We start from the raw sequence: 17,719 nt of genomic DNA on the forward strand, positions 1-17,719 counted from the left end.
CAGCTTAAATAAATGAAACCAAAGTCAGCACAGGCTTCTTAACATTTATTAATTAATTAATCAGTGCAAAGCTGCTAATTAATGCCACATTTGGCTACAGCACAGGAAGAAACCTAGCAGCTGCAATGGCAGCCTCGTAGACGTGCTGGCTGTGCGGCCAGGAGGGTACACAGCAAGCACATCTTCATGTGATCCAAGTCCTTCATCCTTCGTCCTCTTCCTCAGCCAGTAAGATGTTTGTGAGCTGCTCCTCAGAGACTGTTAGCTCCTGACAGGCTCCCAGGGCCTGGCTGAGGTAGACAGCAAGGATATGTTTGCACTGCAAATAACAGCATGGAAAAGTTAACAGCAGGAGCAGTGCAGGAATGCCACGCTCCATCTGACAGCCACAAAAAAGCATCCAGGCCAGAATGTGTCCAGGGAAGTTGTCACCTCCCCAGGTACACGTTTCCCTTTTGTCACACCAAGAAACAAGCCTGGAGCTCGAGCTGCCCCAGGTCTCTGCAGTCAGGACACATACAGGGGTCTGACACATGGCAAAGTGTTACCGGATCCTGCTGCCCTCCCCACGAGCACGCCAGGTGCAGAAGCAGGTAGGTCCAGGCCACAAAGAGCAAGAGTTGGCTTTGCATTGTCTGGCAGCCCTCACACACCCCGCACCGCTCTAGGAAGTGAGAGCATCAGGCCCAGCTCACAGAGCTCCTGGAGTGGGCGGGCTTCCCATGCGGGAGGGATGGTTGGCACGGGGGCACACAGACAGACCCGTTAGTGACCCTGAGCCCTTCCTCACGGGCACCAGGTGAGCCCCACTGCATCAGCCAGCCTCTACGTGGCAGTCGTATGTGCGGCAGTGGCCCCTGTTCCAAGAGACCAGGAACTGTTCATCTCTTGAAAAGTAACACGTAATTAAGAGCAAAAGCCCTTCCCAGCCCTTGCAGGCCTAGCTCCATCTAAACGTTGTGACTCCTGGAGGCCAGGTTGTGCACTGGGTCAGGTGCAGCCCGCACGGCCAAGTCCACACTCAGGTATCTGCTCCCTTGGAAACTTCAGGCTGCTGTGGTTTGGGGAGGAGAAATCAGCACAGCCTTCTGCCCCACACCCTGCCCTGACCCCAAATTAGGGCAGACAACTTACCAGCAGGCTCTCGCTCTTCTGCAGTACAGTAAAACCAAAAGCAGGACAGGTACAGAAGTGGCAGGAGCTGTAGCAGGTGTAGAGTTTACCCGAGGTCCCAAGGACCTGAAACAAAGTTATTCAGAGGGCGTGGGAGTCAGAGCGAACATTCACTCTCAATTTCTTTAACTCCTGGCCTGTATTTGGTCTGATATCCTTTCCACAGTGACTCACAGCATGCAGCAGGCGAGCAGATGCTGCAATACAAAATCACAAAAGAGGCCCCAGATTCTGCAGTGGCACACATTAAGCTTGAAACTCCTCAGCTTTCTGCATCTCTACATACTTTTCTCCCTACAGGAGAAGAAAGCTCCTGTATGTACACCCGTGTTTGCAGCAGACATTGGCTCCAGTGACTTGTCTGCTGCTGAGAGATCAGGAAAAGGGCTCAGGCATTGAGCACAGAGCCCCACCGCAGTCTCCCAAATTCCCTACAGCCAGGCCCCAACCCAGTACTGTCAGAACCTGGGTGGATGAAGATAACCCAAAGTCTTGTCACAGAAAGCACACTGATGAATCCAGGGCCTCCAATGACCTGCGGATGGAAGGAGAGCAGCAGTAAGCACTTGCAGCGAGCCCTTTTCTATCCAGCACCGAGGGCTGGAGGCTGCAAAGGCTTTCACTGTTCTGCTCCCGAAAACAGCTGCAGCCATTGGAATCCAGTTTTGCCTGAATAAACAAAGTTCAAGTCTCCAGAGAAGAAGCCTCCCTACTTCACCTCTGGTTTGGGAACAGCACTGCCTCCTTTTCCCACGTGCTGCTCCTCTGCAAGGCGGGCACTGACTCATATTCCTCCCCGGGCACAGGACGCGGGCAGCCAGGTGAGGGAAGCGCTCATTCCAGCGTGAAGCTGACAGGCAAACTGCACTGCTGGAGCTGGTTGCCTGATACAGAAAAGCCAACCTCGGGATTATTTCTCTTCTGCCTTCTTCAAGACTGGAAAGTAGCTTTCAGAAAGTTATTTTAAGAGCAGTCTGCTCTGCCCTCCTCCTCTTTCCAGAACACACTCACAGACTAGGAGCAGAAACCTGCCCTGAACAGTGTGGACTTCCATGATGCTCTGAGGCTTAAACTGAACCCAGTTACCCCAAAATGCAGTTCCAGCAGACCATGTGCCACGATGTGTGTTGTATTTGCCACAGCGAGAGCAAGTGGCTGGCACTAAGTCTTAGGGGGTATTTCAGAAAGCAGTGGGGTGTTACACAGGTGCCATCACAGCAGAGCTTTCTTCTGTGCACGAGCTCCGGGCTCTGATGGCACACCACGCTCCTCTCACACCAGGCTTTAGATTCTGGTTGGATTCATGGCACGTGCACTTCAACGTAAAAATTCCTCAAAAAAGGAAAAAGGCAGTGGAGGTCTGCAGAGTGTTGCTCCCCCAGGAGGTCCCCAGCACTGTGAAGTCCCTCCAGAAGAACATCATCCCTCAGGGTCCAGAACGGTACTTGCTAAAGGTCCCTTCCCTGTCCCCTGCAGCTCTCTCTGCAGCCCCTGCCTGGTGGACGAGGCCTGCAGGTCTGAGCTAACCCCGCCGTGCTACACCTCCTATCCCTCATCTCTCCCAGCAGATTCAGGACACAAGATCCACATTCTTATTTCAGGGAAAATCAGACTTTTTTCAGAGTCTGGCCTTTACCCTGGCCCCTCTTATACTCCAGGCTGTTTGTTTCACTTGTGATAAGTTTGTTTTTCTCTAGCCCCTTTGATTGTTTTTTCCAAGATGAAGTATTCTGATGGTGCCTTTCTTTCAGAAGTGTTTTCCTTTGAGGAGGGGGGGAAGTCACAGACTGCCAGATTTGGGCTGAGCTTAGAGATCCCCCATCCTGACCTAGACGGCAAGAATGCAGCTTCTGCCTAATAAGGCAGGATCTAAACTCCAAAGACCAAGAGAAAAAGGTGCCTCCATTTCTGGGCAGCTGCGGTCAAGCCAGGCGCTGGGGTGCTTTCTTGGCCCTGAGATGCTCGGAGATTTCCTTCCGCTGCCCTTGTTGCCAGGCGCTTGTTGGCAGCACCGAGAGGAAAAATAACCTTGGTGGTGGTGTCCCTGCCAGCATGCAGGGACACAGAAGAGCCAGCTCTGGCACCAGTGTACTGCCAGGCAGCACCACTCTGTGCCAGGGCCTGGTGCTCTCATCCTCAAGGTGGGACAGGCTGCCAGAGTTCTAGGAAATTAATTTTAAAAGACTTATAAAAGAAGAAACCGATAAAAATGCAGGACATGAGCAATGGAAGTGATGGCTGGTGGCAGGACTAGTGCACTGACCCTTCCCTGTGCTAGCTGCCTTCATTCCTGCAGCTCACAGCCTTTCTGCAACTCAGGCACAGCTAAAGGAGGTGCCCCAGCCGCTCCTGCTCACCACTTACCATCCAGCAAGCTCCACCACCAGTGAACATCTGCCACCTCTGCAGCAGGTAGGACTTATCCCTGACCTGGAATTACCGGGGCTGGCAACAGCCTGCAGTGTAGGCAGATATTACACAAGCTCTTTTGGGATGATTTACAACCCTAAGGTAACATTGGCCTTGAACACCCTGTCAGTGCCACCCCCGTACTAAGTAGCAAAGGCATTAATGCCTGGGCATTAAAAGATAATTCATGGTTTTCACTTGACTGAGGGCTCCTTCTTCTCGCATCTTGGTTCCTGAGGGCAAAAGCTGTCTACACGACAGGCTGCTGTGTCTGTCCCCCAAAGCAGTGCCCAAGATGTGCTGAGTGATATGGAACAAACAGCGTTTTAGCCTGGGAAGTATCAACAGCTCAGATTCGGCTACGAGGACCCAGAGGAATTTCACAACAGGACCAACCTCGTGGCCTCACCAACAAGAGCTCTCCAGACCCAGCTGTGAGTGAAAGCACCACTTCACATTCCAGCTCACCCACATCTGGGTGCAAACGGCAGGGCAGAGCTGACCTTCTGGGGACTGAGGGATGACTGAGCCTGCGTCCAAATGCTCACAGACGATCCCTGCCCCCACTGCACTGGGCGTGCTTCTCTGCTGCAGAAGCGCACACAGCTGGGACCAGCGCCTGCACCACAAAGAGGCATGAATTGAGAGCCAGTGACACTACCCAGCCACCCTGAGTGCAGCGTCCCGCTCAGCGCTTTGGTTTCTGCAGCCCCAGCTTGTGTTCCCGTCAAGGCTCCAGCCGACGGCCTCGAGAGAGGCTCTGCTCTGTTTCTGCCTCTCAGGCAGCTGTGCTGAGGAAGAATTTCGCAATGGGACCGGCCTCACGCCCCCAGAGAAAACAGCTCTTCAGATTCCTCTGTAAATGAACTCATCAGCATGGCCTTAATGAGCAAGGGAGCTGCACTACAAGGAATGCTGCTCAGAAGGACACGTGCGGCTGCAGCGGGAGGGCACCGGCACACGGCACACGCTGCTGGAGCAGCAAACATCGCCCCATCAGCTACCATCAGCTGCACGGCACCTGGCCGAGGGCTGGGCCTGTCCCACATCACCTCCTGATGGCCAGCCCTGACCACCATGTCCAGGGGTTCCTTCCCTGCAGCATCCAAACCCTCTTGTCATGATTCTGATTTCCTCTCCATCTCATTAGGCTTCCTCGGTCTGAGAGATGAATATCAAGCCTCTGGAGATGCAGATAGCTCCGCCACACCACAGATAAACTGTCAGTGGGTGAGCACACATCCAGGCTCCCTGGGCTGCCCAGAGGCTCTGACTGTCCCCTTCATCCTTCACACAAAGGGGAGCAAGTGAAGTGCATCCCGGCCTGCAATGCTCTGCCTTAGCCCACAAGGCCTGACAAAGCTCTGCGAGGACAATGTGACCACTCTCTGCCCAGTGACATATTCAGATGAGCAACAGTAAAAAAGGAAAAGCCTTTAAGCATTCAATTAGTGAGGCAGCTGCTGTCTAAAGGTCCTGGAAGCAGTGCTTCTTAGGCTGCACCAAATACCCACCGGCCAGCCCTCACCTCAAATTGGAGCCTGTGTTCTTGAGCCCTTTATGTTTATGAATCATGCCGCTTTAGAGGGGCAGAATTCCTCTCCAAGGCCCCAGAAGTGATGAAGATTCCACGTGCAAACCAAGCAATGCAAGCTCTGAACACGTGAAAAATGTTTGTGTCGCTACCCAGGCCTGGTTTCCCAGCAATTCTCTTACCCTAGATGACCCCAAAGCATCTCAGCACCTCCAGAAAAGGAGGGAAGGCCCCTTGCAGGGACAGTATTTAGAAATGTTCCTCTTGGCTGCTGCAAGAGCGGGTTTGTAAGACACTGGTATTGCCTCTGTGTTTATCCAAGTGCACTTCCATGCTCTGCAAGTTAGGAAGATATTGGGTCAGGTGTCAACTGGAAACCATCAGATAGTGAAACAGGAGACAAACAACGCCCGCACCTGGTACGCTGTCCTTCCGCTGGGGGACACGACTCGGGTGACAGAACGGTGATCCACCAAATCCAAGGCTGGGACAGCAGCTGGGCCAAATATGAACTTCAGCCTGGAAGAGAAAGTGTCTCCAGTTCGGTCATGTCACAAAAGGAGACCACCTGGCTTAGCTTTAATCCACAGTAGGCCTGTAGCCATAAATTCCCTTTGCACCTCAAAATCCCACCCGTTACAGCTCCATTCACTACGCTAACAAGCGATGTGTCCACCTGGCTTTCTCAGCTTTTTCTTTCACCGAGTGACTGCCAGACCCTGCCCAGCTCTCTGAGATAACCCCAGATGACAACCTCTTTCGGGGACTCTGTCCTCAAGGACAGCCTCCCTCTGACGGCTATTCTGAGCACCTACGTGGTCTGGGGTGTTCTTGAGAACTTCCAAAATCCCAAGCTGCTCCCAAGCAGTCCCACATCTCTTTGCAATACCCACCTCAGATTTATTTACAAGGCATTTTAAGGATTTTTATTTTTTTACACGGGACCTTATGTGATTCTTCTGCAGCACTATGACCCAAACACATTTCTGGCTGCCTGCTGCACAAACAGGACATAAAGTGGTTCCTGTCCTGAATGAAAATGAGACAAAGTGCATCAGACACACAGAAGTGAGATTTTTACAGTCAGTCTCCGTGGCTGTGAGGCAGCGTTAGCTATGTAGGTGAGGAGTTATTCTGGGGCAGCATATCTGGCGTGGCAGTCCTGGCTGAGTTCCCCTGGACCAGCTGACTGATCAGTTGAATCCCACCTCCAGTCACAGCCACACATCACGCCTCAGAGCAAAGAGCACCGATGATACATAACTCCTTGAGCAACAGGACTCCTTCCCGATCCCTGGAAAACTGGTTTACACCCAGAAGAACAAATGAGCCATTCTGAAGTGATTATGTCTCATTGATCACAGTCACAACTGAGGTACAAATTATTCTTTTTCTACCCAAAGTTGCAGCAATAGGAAGCAAAGGACTGTCTGGAAAATACTTAAGGCATTACACTGCAAGTGGAACCACTCAATAGCAGTAGTTTCATGTCTATAATTCATCTACCAGCAAGGCCCAGGGACGACTTCATTCCTGATACACACCCAGGAACAGCACACGCCTTACATCATTCCATGCTCCCTAAAAAACTTTCCCTTTCCTTCCCTTCCAAGCAGGACACATCACCATGCCGGGACACACGACTGCACGGCACTTACAGATGGCAGCTTGCTGGGATGGGGAAGAGACCAGGTGAGCCAGATTTGCTCAGGTACACATTTGCTTCCAGAACAACCGTGCCTCTGCACAACTCTCTCCTCCATCTCAGTGCTGCAAGGCAGCACCATAGAGGCACATGTTGGGGTCTGGCCGCTGCTGCGCTTGGTGCTGTAAAATTCTACACCAGCAAGTAGAAAAGTAAAGAGCTGCGACTGCTGAGGGCACAGCAGGTTCCATCAACACACTCCCTGTCTGCAGAGTTAGTGCCATTCAAGGAGGATTTTCTCTCCTGCTGATGCCGTGTAAGGGTTTACGATAAGCCATACGTCAGACCTGGAGAGCTGTACCTTTAGTCTATTGTCCAGACAGCTCATAAGCTTAAAAGTTATTCTAGACCTGTACATCCGGCCACTCTGAACGAGTTCCAAAGAGCTCAGAGGCAACTGAGCTAATCTTTACAGACCTTTTATCCACTGAGAAAAATCTGCGTAGTCTAGATTAGTTGCAAGGGTAAACAAGAAGAAAATCAGCAGCGATGAAAAGATAGCACAAAACGCGAGCAGGAGAACAGGAGAAAGCAGAGGAAAGTTTCCAACTCCAGTGAAGACACAAAGAGCCAAGGCAGAGCCCTGGCGTCTCAACAGCACGGCTGACCTACACGGCTGAGTCAATCTCATTGATAACAAGCCAAGAAGACAGATTTATTCCAGGAAGACCAAAACTTCAGTTGCACAAACTCAAGGCAGTAAGGATTGGTTTCATCTGACAGACTGAAAGGAGGTGGGTGGGGGAACACTCAACGTAAGGCATTCCTTAATGATTAGATTTGGAACTATAATAGGCCTGAGTTTAATGAGTTTCAGTAACTCTTTCAAATTTGGGGAATTCTTTTTTCATGTACATAATTTGATCAGTCTAACAGGAAATAAGTAAGGGGAATGCCCAAAGGAAATTGAAGTTCTTCAGATATTTGGAAGAGATTCAGAAATTAAATCAGAATACTTCAGAGCCCTTGGTCACAGGGAACTGGTGGAAATCCAACTGCCAAGAGTTACCACCCAAGTGTTACTAAACTTAACAAGGGACTTTCTCTCCTTTTTTCTTTTTTGAGGAGAAGGGAGCAAAAAAGAGACTTGTCAAATATAATCCTACCCTTGAAAGGCCACTGTGGTCCAGAAGAAGGAGTCAGCAAGCATACCTTTCACAAGTGTTGTATTAGGTAACTTTAGACCCAAAGCCATCAAGGCCTGAAGGGTTCCTGGTAATCTCCTCTCCTGGCTAATTTACAGGCAGGCAAGGACACAAAGCTAAATATGAATCCAAAAAAAAGTCTTTCTCACTGCAATGGTGCCTTTTCTCTACCTTCATCACCACTCCGTGAGGACTGCAGAACTTGGTTCTCTTAGGAGGCTTCTTGTGTTTTGCTGACATATTCATGAGCGTCAGTCAATGCAAAGGTTATAAAGCTGACCTGACAATTACAATAACTGGAAGAAAACTCAGGGTAATATTCAAGGGAATCGTTACCTGGTTGGTGCACAGAGACACACTCAGCTCTCCCTCTCCAGCACACACGCATGACTCAAGCAGAAGAAGGGCTCTCAGGACGCTGTTGTGCTCACACTGATAGGAACGCAGTGGAGCGCAGCGTTCCAGTGCCATGAATCACTGAAACACAGTCCACTCTCACAGAAAACTCATTCTGGATCTGAGGGCGGACTCAGAGCTCAGGTTAAACATTCTGGGTTTCTGCATGTTTTATCCACCCAAATTAGTGCAAGTCATCACAGGAGATTCAGCGATACAGAGATAATTTCATGAATTTGGAAAAACCCTTGAGACAAGAACCTTCGTTCCCACTACCAGCACACGCACTTAGTTAGAAACTCTGCCTGAGAAATATGCACCGGTCAAAGGCAGAAGAAAACCAGCTGCACTACGATGACAGCAAGTTATCAACTGCCCTTTAACAGGACACTGGGACAGGAAGCAAAGGAAAAGATACTTACCCCAGCAGCAGGTCATCAGGGACTGCAACAAAAAGAAAATGGAGGGTGATTTTGCTGAACTCCCCCACTGCATAAAATAACATCACAGGCTAGCCTCGGGAGGGTAGGGTCATTCTAATCTACCCCCAGAGGCCAAACAAGACTCTACCCATCCCTTCTAGTCACCAAAAAGAAACAAGGAGCAGCAAAATGATCTGCCATGGTAGAAAATTTTAGTTAGGACAGTGTGAGGGGACTGGAGCTGTGACCGTGGGTGGGAGTTTGCCATCCCCACCTCTTGTGTCTGGAGCTCTGGCTGAGCACACCAGGCCAAACAGCTCAAGTTCCACAAAACCCAACGACACGCAGAATCGAGTCAGGCAACGCTGTCATTGTCAGTCTTAGTTCCTTGCTGCGTCAACCACATTGAACTGAAAACAATCAAGTGCCCTGCTGTTCCCAGCAGACTGCCCGCCCCTCTGTTCCAGTCCTGATCCTCCTGCGTCCCGTTCTGGGCCTGGGCCCTCTTCACAGCAGCGCTGCCGCTCCCCTCACCGGGCCTGATGCACCCCACCAGGCTCCAGCCCCCTCCTTTCCACCATCTCCACTCCAACGTGCACCCGCTCCCAGCCCAAAGCTGGGTTCTTCCTAGTTAATGCAGGAGCAGAAGTTTCCTCAGTCTTGTTCAAGAAAATCATCAATCCCCCTTGTTCCAAGGGCCACAACCCTTGCACTTTCAGTGTGACTCCTTGTTCTTTATGCATTTATCAAGTACAGCAATTAAATACACATTACACATACATTCAGACCACGGGGATTAAATTTAAAAAGAAATGTGGAAGTCCAAATACACGAACTTTTACAATATCCTACTTTTACAAGCGCACAGCTTCAACATCTTGCTCTGCCTCTTTAAGAAGCTGGTTAAAAATACATAGATTGGTTTCCCTGAAACTCTCTTGGCGTGAGTAGAGAACTTTGTGGCATCAAAACTTCGACAATGTTGTTCTTTTCCCAGCACAGTCTTCCAGGGCACCACTAGTTTATGGCTTTTAAAACAGTACACATGCAAAAAAAAAATATCTTCATTTATTAGAACTTCTTGTTAAGACGGAAAATTGCACTTCGGAAAAGTCGTCTGTTTGTTTTAGCTGACAGCTGAGGCTCTGATCACCCAATCTGATCTTTCTGTTATCACTAATGGGACACAGTGTACTGTGCCTTGTTATTCCACTGGAAAATTAGGTCTTCTGACTTTAAAAGCCTTTGTTCCAGAAACTCAAAATATTCCCTATGACTGTTATACCGTTGGTCTGACTTTTCCAACTTTCCTCTAATTTAGGTCTCTGAAGTGATTGATCAGTTCCTTTTCAGCTATGTCCCACCATACTGTTTTGGTGCTTTAGGGATAAATTTTATATAAACCATATACAGCTTTATATTTATAAAGCTCTTTAAAAAGTCACATGTACATTTTGGTTCTTCTCTAACCTGACAGAAGCCATACTGCAAGTATGCCAAAAAGCTATCCAGGTGGTTACCCAGTTTAGATATTAAGTCTTTGTCCATGTCCCACTCAAATTCAGCACTCAAACAGACTCCTCTGGATGTTTATTGGGTTGGTTTTAGTGCAGGTAGAAATATTCCTTACACAAATTCCTTTGCAAGAACCATTCTGCACTTCTTACCCAGTAAACACAAACAGCGATATTCTTTTACACAGATTTTTGCACAGATTACAGAACTCTGTTAGTAATCCAGAGGGCAATGAGTGTCATCGTTCTTAACTAGCAGCTAGAACTGGCCAGGGTTTAACTGGTAGCTTCTGCCTTCACCTCAGCAATGGGCAAGCAGCTCCCTGCCACGGGCTGGCTAACGCAGCACCCTCTGCTGGTCAGTGATGAAACACGTTCATTTTTACAAAGAATTCCCTTTCAACTCTGGTTAAAAACATAAAATGCCCTATAAAAGAAGCAGCACAGTAGGCACAACAAAACAACTACAGAAAAGTGTGGAAACGATCACCCCTCACATGCAGCCACTTGCACTACAGGCAGGCAGAACTCCTCTAGGTCCCAAAAGTGCCCAACTTGGTCTCAGTTTTGAAGGGGCCTGGCTTTGAGGAGGCTGCTCCTCGTTATCTGTGCCTTAACGCCATTTGTGAAACGGAGGGGCTGGAAGCAACCCCCCAGCTTGCCCCTCACGACAGCGAAGCCCCCACCTGCTGCTCCCTGGAGGTTTTGACACCACCGCCCTCAGGGACGGAGCCGTCCCCGTCACGTACCTTGCGCCGTCTCCTGAAACACCCTCCTGAGCTCCTTCAGCAGCTCCTCCGCCACAGCCGGCAGGGTGCCGCCCATCCCCGGGGCACCCGCCTCAGGCCTGGAGGGAGCGGGAGGCAGCGGGAAGCCCTTCAGGTCACGGCGGACATCGCAGACCGGGCCCGTTCACCGGGGCGGCAGAGCCGGGATCGGCCCCGGGTGGGAGCCGCCTCGGGGCCGTTCGGGGCTGAGGCGGCGGCGACCTCGCGGCCTAGCGGGGCCTACTCGAGCCTCTCTAGGCCTACAGTCTGCCTCGTCGCCATGGCAACAGGTGACGCGGCGCTCCATGTCACGTGGCGAGGGCGAGCTCTTAAAGGGCCCGCGTGTGGCTGTGGGGGAGGTGGGGGCGATGCTGGCGGCGGGGCTGAGGCGGGCCCTGGGCGTGCGGCGCTGCCCCGCGGGGCTCCCCCGGGCACGGGCCCGGCCCTCGGGGGCCCGACAGGAGCGAGGCGGCGGCACGGGACCGGGAACAGGGCCGGGAGCCACCCGGTGGCGGTTGGGGTGGGCCCGGCCGGGCCCGGCTCTGGGCTTCCTTGGAGGTGAGGGGAGGGGAAGGGGGCAGCGGGGGGGTGGGGGAGGGCTGAGCCTCGCCCCGCAGCCCTCTCGCTCTTCCCCAAGGACGCCGAGGAGGACGGCGAGGCCGCCATCGTGCTGCTGCTGAAGAGAGCCAAGGTGAGAGGGGACAGGGTGGCATGAGGTGTTCCCCCCCACACCAAATTACCCCCCATTTCTCTCGTTTTCCCCCCAAATCTCCCTTTTTGTGTCCCCCCGCAGCTCAGCGTGATGAAGGGCGAGCTGGGGGAGGCCGAGAGGTTTCTGCACCAAGCCCTGCACCTGGCGCACCAGGCGGATGACAGGAGGGCCATCGTCTACACCTACAGCATGGTAACTCCTGCTCGGTGCTGTCCTGCTCGGGGCAGGGCCGTGTCGCAGGGTACGGGCACGGCGTGGTGCTGGGGAGCCGTGTGTGGAAGGACGAGAGGTGGTGGTGAAGCTGGGCCCGGCGGTGGAGCTTTCAGCGCAACGTCTGTCTCTTCCAGATGGCAAATGTGGCCTTCATGCAGGGGCAGCTGGACAACGTGAGTAGCCCCAGTGTTTTGTTTTTATTTCCGTGTAAGAGTCTGATACACAACGTGAGGTGTTGTCAAAGATCTTGGAGGTGCGGTGTGCCGCGGACTTGCTGTATCCTGAGAGTTGTGAGGCAGCAATCTTGTGTTCTACAGCAAAATATCCTGCCTTGGGACTGTGATCCTGTGCTGCTTAGAGTAGTATTTTCCCAGCTGGATTGCGAGCTCCAACGTGGTGAGCAAGGGAAGGTGTATTTCTTATTATGAAAAGCCACGGTCAAACATCTAGAGGACTGTCACAAGGAGAACCCAGGAAAGCACTGAAGAGACACAGATGTGATAAACTCGTGGTTGGCGTAGGAGTCCTGAATTAACACTAGCATCAGGCTCTGGTTGGTCTTTCACTTTCCACTGGTCTTGATAGCAATTGTATTGCAAAGTTTGAGACAGTTTTCTCCCAGCAGTCTCCTTCTGTAAAGAGTAGAGATGTTTGAAGTGTCATCATCACTCAGTGTTCTCTTCAAAATTCTCATTTCAGGCAGAAAAGCTCTACAAAGCAGCTATGAGCTTTTTGCTAGCAGGAGACACAAAGGAGGTAGGTTCTTTTGATAAAGGCTTTCCAGCGGAAATATTAAGCGTTGTGCATGGTTCTTTGGTCTATTTCTTGTGCTGTAACACCTCCTCCTGGAACTGGCAATACCAGCTATGAGCTGGTGGGCTTCTTAGGAACTTGCTTTAATGGATGGCAGTGCTGGTGACAACAGGATGGGCAATTTCAAGGTGTAAACTTGTTCTGTGGCATAGTAATGGTTCTACTGGGAAGATGTTAGAGTAACAGTTGCATTGTGTCCTCCTGGCAGGATGACAATGCAGTCCTTGAGATGTCCCTCAAGCTGGCCAGTATCTATGCTGCTCAGAAACAGTGAGTTTTCTGCTAACGGCATCTTTTGCTTTAATCTCAACTTCACAGTGGCAGTGGTAGCCAAGCAGGAGCTCTTTTCTCTGAGAAAAGAGCCTTCTTGCCTGGGGAAGCTTTGTGACAAGATACTACCAACATAAAAGCGCCCACAGGCGTGCTGTTTGTCTGCTCACTGTCATGCAGCACAGTGATTGCTGTTATGATGTCTGGCTTAGGGTAGAAGCAGCTATGGAGGACATAGCTCTCTAGCCTTAAATCCACACCTCACAAGACGTGCATTCAGGAGTGAAAGCTTTTGACTGCAGTTGGTGGTTGGTAACTTGTAGCTTTATTTTTCTTAAGAGATGGAGCATTGGCGTGGGTAGCCGTAGCTGGCCTTGTCTGGGGGAGGGAGCCCTCTCCATTTCTTGGATCCTTTTGTGCATGGGTCAAGAAAAGGGTCTAGAACATGATCAAGGATAGAGCGCTGAAGGCAAGAATGGTCTGGTGGAGAGGAAGTGTTTTCTCACAGGCCACCTAGAGTAAGGAAATGAAGGCATTCACATCCATCCCTTCAGGGATGGTAGAAGCCTCACGTTGATGAGTTGTTGCACTTTGCAGGCACAAGTTAGCCCTGGCTGGCTATGAGTTCTGCATCCTGACCTTAGAGGAGAAGATTGCCAAGCAAAAGGATTTGCCTGAAGATGTTTTGTCAGGTGGGAGTGCCTTAACTGCCAAAGGTTTCTCTCGTTATCTTTGTTTCTCTGTCCTTGCTGTTATCTTCCATGTTGCCCAAACACCATCTTCATATCAATCCATTGTCTTCACAGCACATGGGTTTCCTGCTCTTGTAGGATGTGAACTCATGCTTGATCTTATGAAGTGATCACGTCCACTGTTCTCTGTTTGCAGCTGAAGAAAAAGCCAACACCCGTCTCTTGCTGGGGATGAGCCTAGACTCCTATGCTCGTTATCTCCTAAACATTAACCAGCTCCCCGTGGCCCAAAAGATGTACGAGAAGGCTCTGCAGATCTCAAAGGATGTTCAGGGAGAGGCTCATCCACAGGTGATGTGTACAATGGTAGTTGGACTACTGGGGAAAGAAAGGCTAACTGTTCTCACAGGGAAGGAGACAGCCATAAAAGCAGCTTTGCTGGCTTTGAACGTAAACAGCACTGAATTGGGTTCTGTTTTCCTGCCAGGAAGAATTGAGCATGTAGCATGCTGATAGATAAATAAGGCACTTTCTTACTAAAATCATTCTCTGGGAAATACTTTTACTAGTGTGACAGGGCTACAAATGTGGGGCTCCAGATGGCCTGAAGTTCTGCATGAGTCTCGCTCTGAGGATTTCTTTTCTGTCCTTGTGCAGACTGTGGTCCTCATGAATGACTTGGCAACTGTGTTGGATGCTCAGGGGCACTACGATGAAGCATACTCCTATGTGAAGAAGGCAGCTGAACTGGCAAAGGAGACTCAACACCCTGAGGAGCACATGGTGCTGAACAACCTGGCAGCAATTCTGATGCACAAAAGTAAGTAAATGTGCTGTCTACGTCACTGTCTGTGCATTACAGTTTTTAGTTTAATTACTGGGTCTGCTGACTTGGTGTAGGCAACTTGCGTTGTGTTCAAACTGAATTCAGCTGCTGAAGGATCTTGCCCAAGATGAATGCAGTACTGGTGCATTTGAATGTCAGCCAGAGGGATCTTGTTTCCCTTGTCCTGTTCACTAAGTAACCCTTCCAAAAGGACAGAAGATATGGCTTGTGACTTGTTTCAAGGAGATTGTGATGCTGAAACAGCATCTTGTCCCGTCATCATAGTTGCTGTGTAGCTCTCACAGCTGGCACTTTATGCTGAATGTTTTCTGAACCTCCCTAGTTCTTAACATGTTCCAACTAGTCATTTGCTTGTCCTCTGCCTGTGGTCACCTTCAGGAGGGGATTCTGAAAATGGGTGGTATAATTGGCTAGCCATGCCCCTTTTTCCTCTTGCTACAGAAGACTTTCTGCAAGCAAGACAAGTATATAAAGAAGCTCTGAAGCAGGCAGAACAGAAGGGAGATGTTGCTTCTGTCCGGCACATCCAGGAAGAACTAGCTGAACTGGCCAAGAGGAGAAAGGGCTCCGCCTGAGTTGGCCAGAGTCCAAACTGCAGGTGTCTGACAGCAGCAAGGGTGGGTCAATACAAACAGGCTGGGACTGGTGCAATTCTCCAGAGGAAGAGCAATCAGGAACTTAAGGACCTCTTATCAAGAAGGGCTGCTATTGCCTATATAGTCCAAAATAAAGTTGTGAAGTCATAACTGTATTTCAGTTTGTGGTGTAGTCTATGGTTATAGTGATCTACTGTGCTAATAAGTGAACTTAGTCTTGACTGCCAGCAAAATGCAAGCCTCGCCTGTTACTAATACCTGTAGTCACTTGTTATTTCTGACTTCAGAGTATTTGGTTTCAAAACACGGCTGTCCTAAAGCTAGGTCATGAAAACAGTCTGCCATTAGGTAGCACTGCCTAAATGTCAGATTAAGGAAGGAGGATCCGAAGTAAGGCAGGAATTGTCTTTGCTCTTTACATGCTGGCCAGCACAACAGGGTGTACTTGTCAGATGCAGTTCAATATGCATTAGCTTCAGTAGAACACCTCAGAGAATGTATTGTGACAGAGCTGCAGCCCTGTGTCATTTTCAAACAGGTTGCAAAAGATCAGGTGTGGCTTCAAAATGTCTATCCAAAGATACAACACCTCAAAGGAGGGGTAAGGCTATGTTACTAAACAGAGCTGCTGTCAGAACTAAAACCCTCTGCTACCTTACCCCAGTAAGAACACACTAAATGCCAAAGCTGTCTTCCTTTCTTAGACAGGTCATGAGCTGTCAGTGCTAGAATGCTGAGGCTTCCTGTTGGAAAAAAGATAGTATGTGACAAACTATCAGGCTTGTAAGTTACTAAATTCACTTAAAGGCATGTACAAACAGTCTGCTTGCACAACAAAAATTTCAGTTTTTCCCTGCAAGGAAGCCTAAGACTGAAGACAAAGATTTTAAACCAGAAGTTATCGAATCCATGTTTTTCCATGAGAGTAGAACTAAATGTAACTGTCACTAATCAAGCATTATTTTAACTGCTCATATGTAAGAACTTCAGGTGTTTAGTACAACTCTCAATGTTAATTGCATTATTAGTTTAGTTACAGTAGTAGCATTAATAGTGGCTTAAGCTCTTTGTTACTTTGAGCTAAGAAGAGGCACATGCAGATTTCCTAGAGTTAGATGTTCATTGAAGCTAGAAACTGTCATACATAAAGCTTAAAACTGTCACACATCTAGCTTGCTGAGAACAAAGCTTTGAATTAAAGATAGGGCTGATCCAGGCACACTTGTACCAACAAGAAGGCTCTAAGCTTAGAACCAATCTTTATTTGAGTTTTGGTGTTTTTTTTTTCATCTGTAGACACTAGAATTGTCAGTTAGGAACCCTGCAGCACCCCCTAAGGGAAGTGTTTTGCTTGTTCTCATGAACAGAGCTTGATGCTGCAAAACAAGAGGGAGACACAGGAAAAGCAAATGGAGAACTGATCCCCTTTATTGATTGGTCTGAATCCAGAAGTCACTATCTACACTGAAGACATTGTGTGGAAAAGAAGTTATGATGCATGGGTTTTTCAAGTCTTAAATGATTTCATATCAGAATCATAAAACAAAGATGACAGCATTGTGAAAGTGCTGATCAGAAATCATTAAAAATCTGTAGTAAACTATACTTCGTAAATGTGATTTATAAACACCTTCCTGCTTGAAACAGGCCAGATGTAGCTCCATACTTGAAGAGCACTGGAACTGTGGTAAACCCTAACTTAGGCTCTGGAGAGGATTTTACACTGGAGAAGTTAGAACTTAAAAAACAAACAAAAGCAGCAGCAACATTTTACATGCAAATGCCACTCACGCTGCATCTTAGGAGAAAGTAACTATCCTACTTTGGATATCTTGCTGCTGCAACAGCAGTAACATGAAGCTTTGCAATGAACATGCTATACTTACAGTACAGTTAGCAAAGACTTTTGTCTGTACATGCCTCTTTTGTTCAATTAATAATTGAGTTTTAGAAGGAAACTTAACTGTCCACTGCAAATTAAAAGCTACAAAAAGGGCAGATGAACTTGTTTTCCAGTATATGTTGCACAGGAACAAAAAAAGTTACAGATAAGAGCACAGGCCTAAAAATACAATGAAAAAAACAAACACTACTTTAAGCCAGAAGGTTAAAGGACAGGAAGGTGAGAAAGTCTTTCTCTAAGAAAGACTGCAGGCAGCTTTAAGTCTGCCAAGTGCTCTATGCTGATGAATTTATTTTTTTTTTTTTTTAGAAAAAAGGTAGCAAATAATTCTGGATTTACAACACACTGTCAAATTTCCAAATGAGTTCCCTTGTCATTTCTCTTTCCTATGCTAAGGGTAAAAAGGCTTTTCTCTGTATGTTTGTTATTGATAAATAATTCTGTACTACTGGACCATCACAGTTCTTTTGTAAAATGTTGAGCTTACATGGACTCAAGGTTACATAGCTACATTATACCTTCATACAATGTATTGCAAACACAGTTAAATGTAAAAGACTGTGACTGGAAAGTAACCTCTAGGCAAGGATTGTTCAATGATGCAAAAG

General features: G+C 48.8%; 2 protein-coding genes across 3 annotated transcripts; one reads left to right on the forward strand and one right to left on the reverse strand.

The window, feature by feature from the left end:
• Positions 1–30: 30 nt before the first annotated feature.
• On the reverse strand, positions 31–11,341 carry ZSWIM7 (zinc finger SWIM-type containing 7). Of its 2 annotated transcripts, none has more exons than XM_082776170.1 (5): positions 11,048–11,341; positions 8,785–8,806; positions 5,533–5,635; positions 1,135–1,239; positions 31–290 (listed from the first exon to the last, which is right to left on the reverse strand). In XM_082776170.1, exons 1-5 carry the CDS (start codon positions 11,121–11,123, stop codon positions 252–254), a joined length of 345 nt encoding a protein of 114 aa, XP_082632296.1. In that variant the 5' UTR covers positions 11,124–11,341; the 3' UTR covers positions 31–251. The 2 variants fall into 2 exon arrangements, with proteins under 2 accessions (XP_082632296.1, XP_082632295.1); XM_082776169.1 differs by having other exon boundaries at positions 31–319.
• A 92-nt stretch (positions 11,342–11,433) lies between these two features.
• Positions 11,434–16,361, forward strand: TTC19 (tetratricopeptide repeat domain 19; the record flags this gene model as incomplete). The annotated part of the gene is made up of 10 exons (XM_082776179.1): positions 11,434–11,623; positions 11,683–11,756; positions 11,859–11,969; positions 12,125–12,163; positions 12,690–12,746; positions 13,012–13,073; positions 13,671–13,765; positions 13,962–14,116; positions 14,423–14,585; positions 15,054–16,361. 10 exons carry the CDS (start codon positions 11,434–11,436, stop codon positions 15,185–15,187), a joined length of 1,080 nt encoding a protein of 359 aa, XP_082632305.1. The 3' UTR covers positions 15,188–16,361.
• Between the last annotated feature and the right edge of the window lie 1,358 nt (positions 16,362–17,719).

The sequence above is a fragment of the Aythya marila genome (genome assembly GCF_965140915.1).
Source record: "Aythya marila genome assembly, chromosome: 20".
Lineage (NCBI taxonomy): Eukaryota > Metazoa > Chordata > Aves > Anseriformes > Anatidae > Aythya > Aythya marila.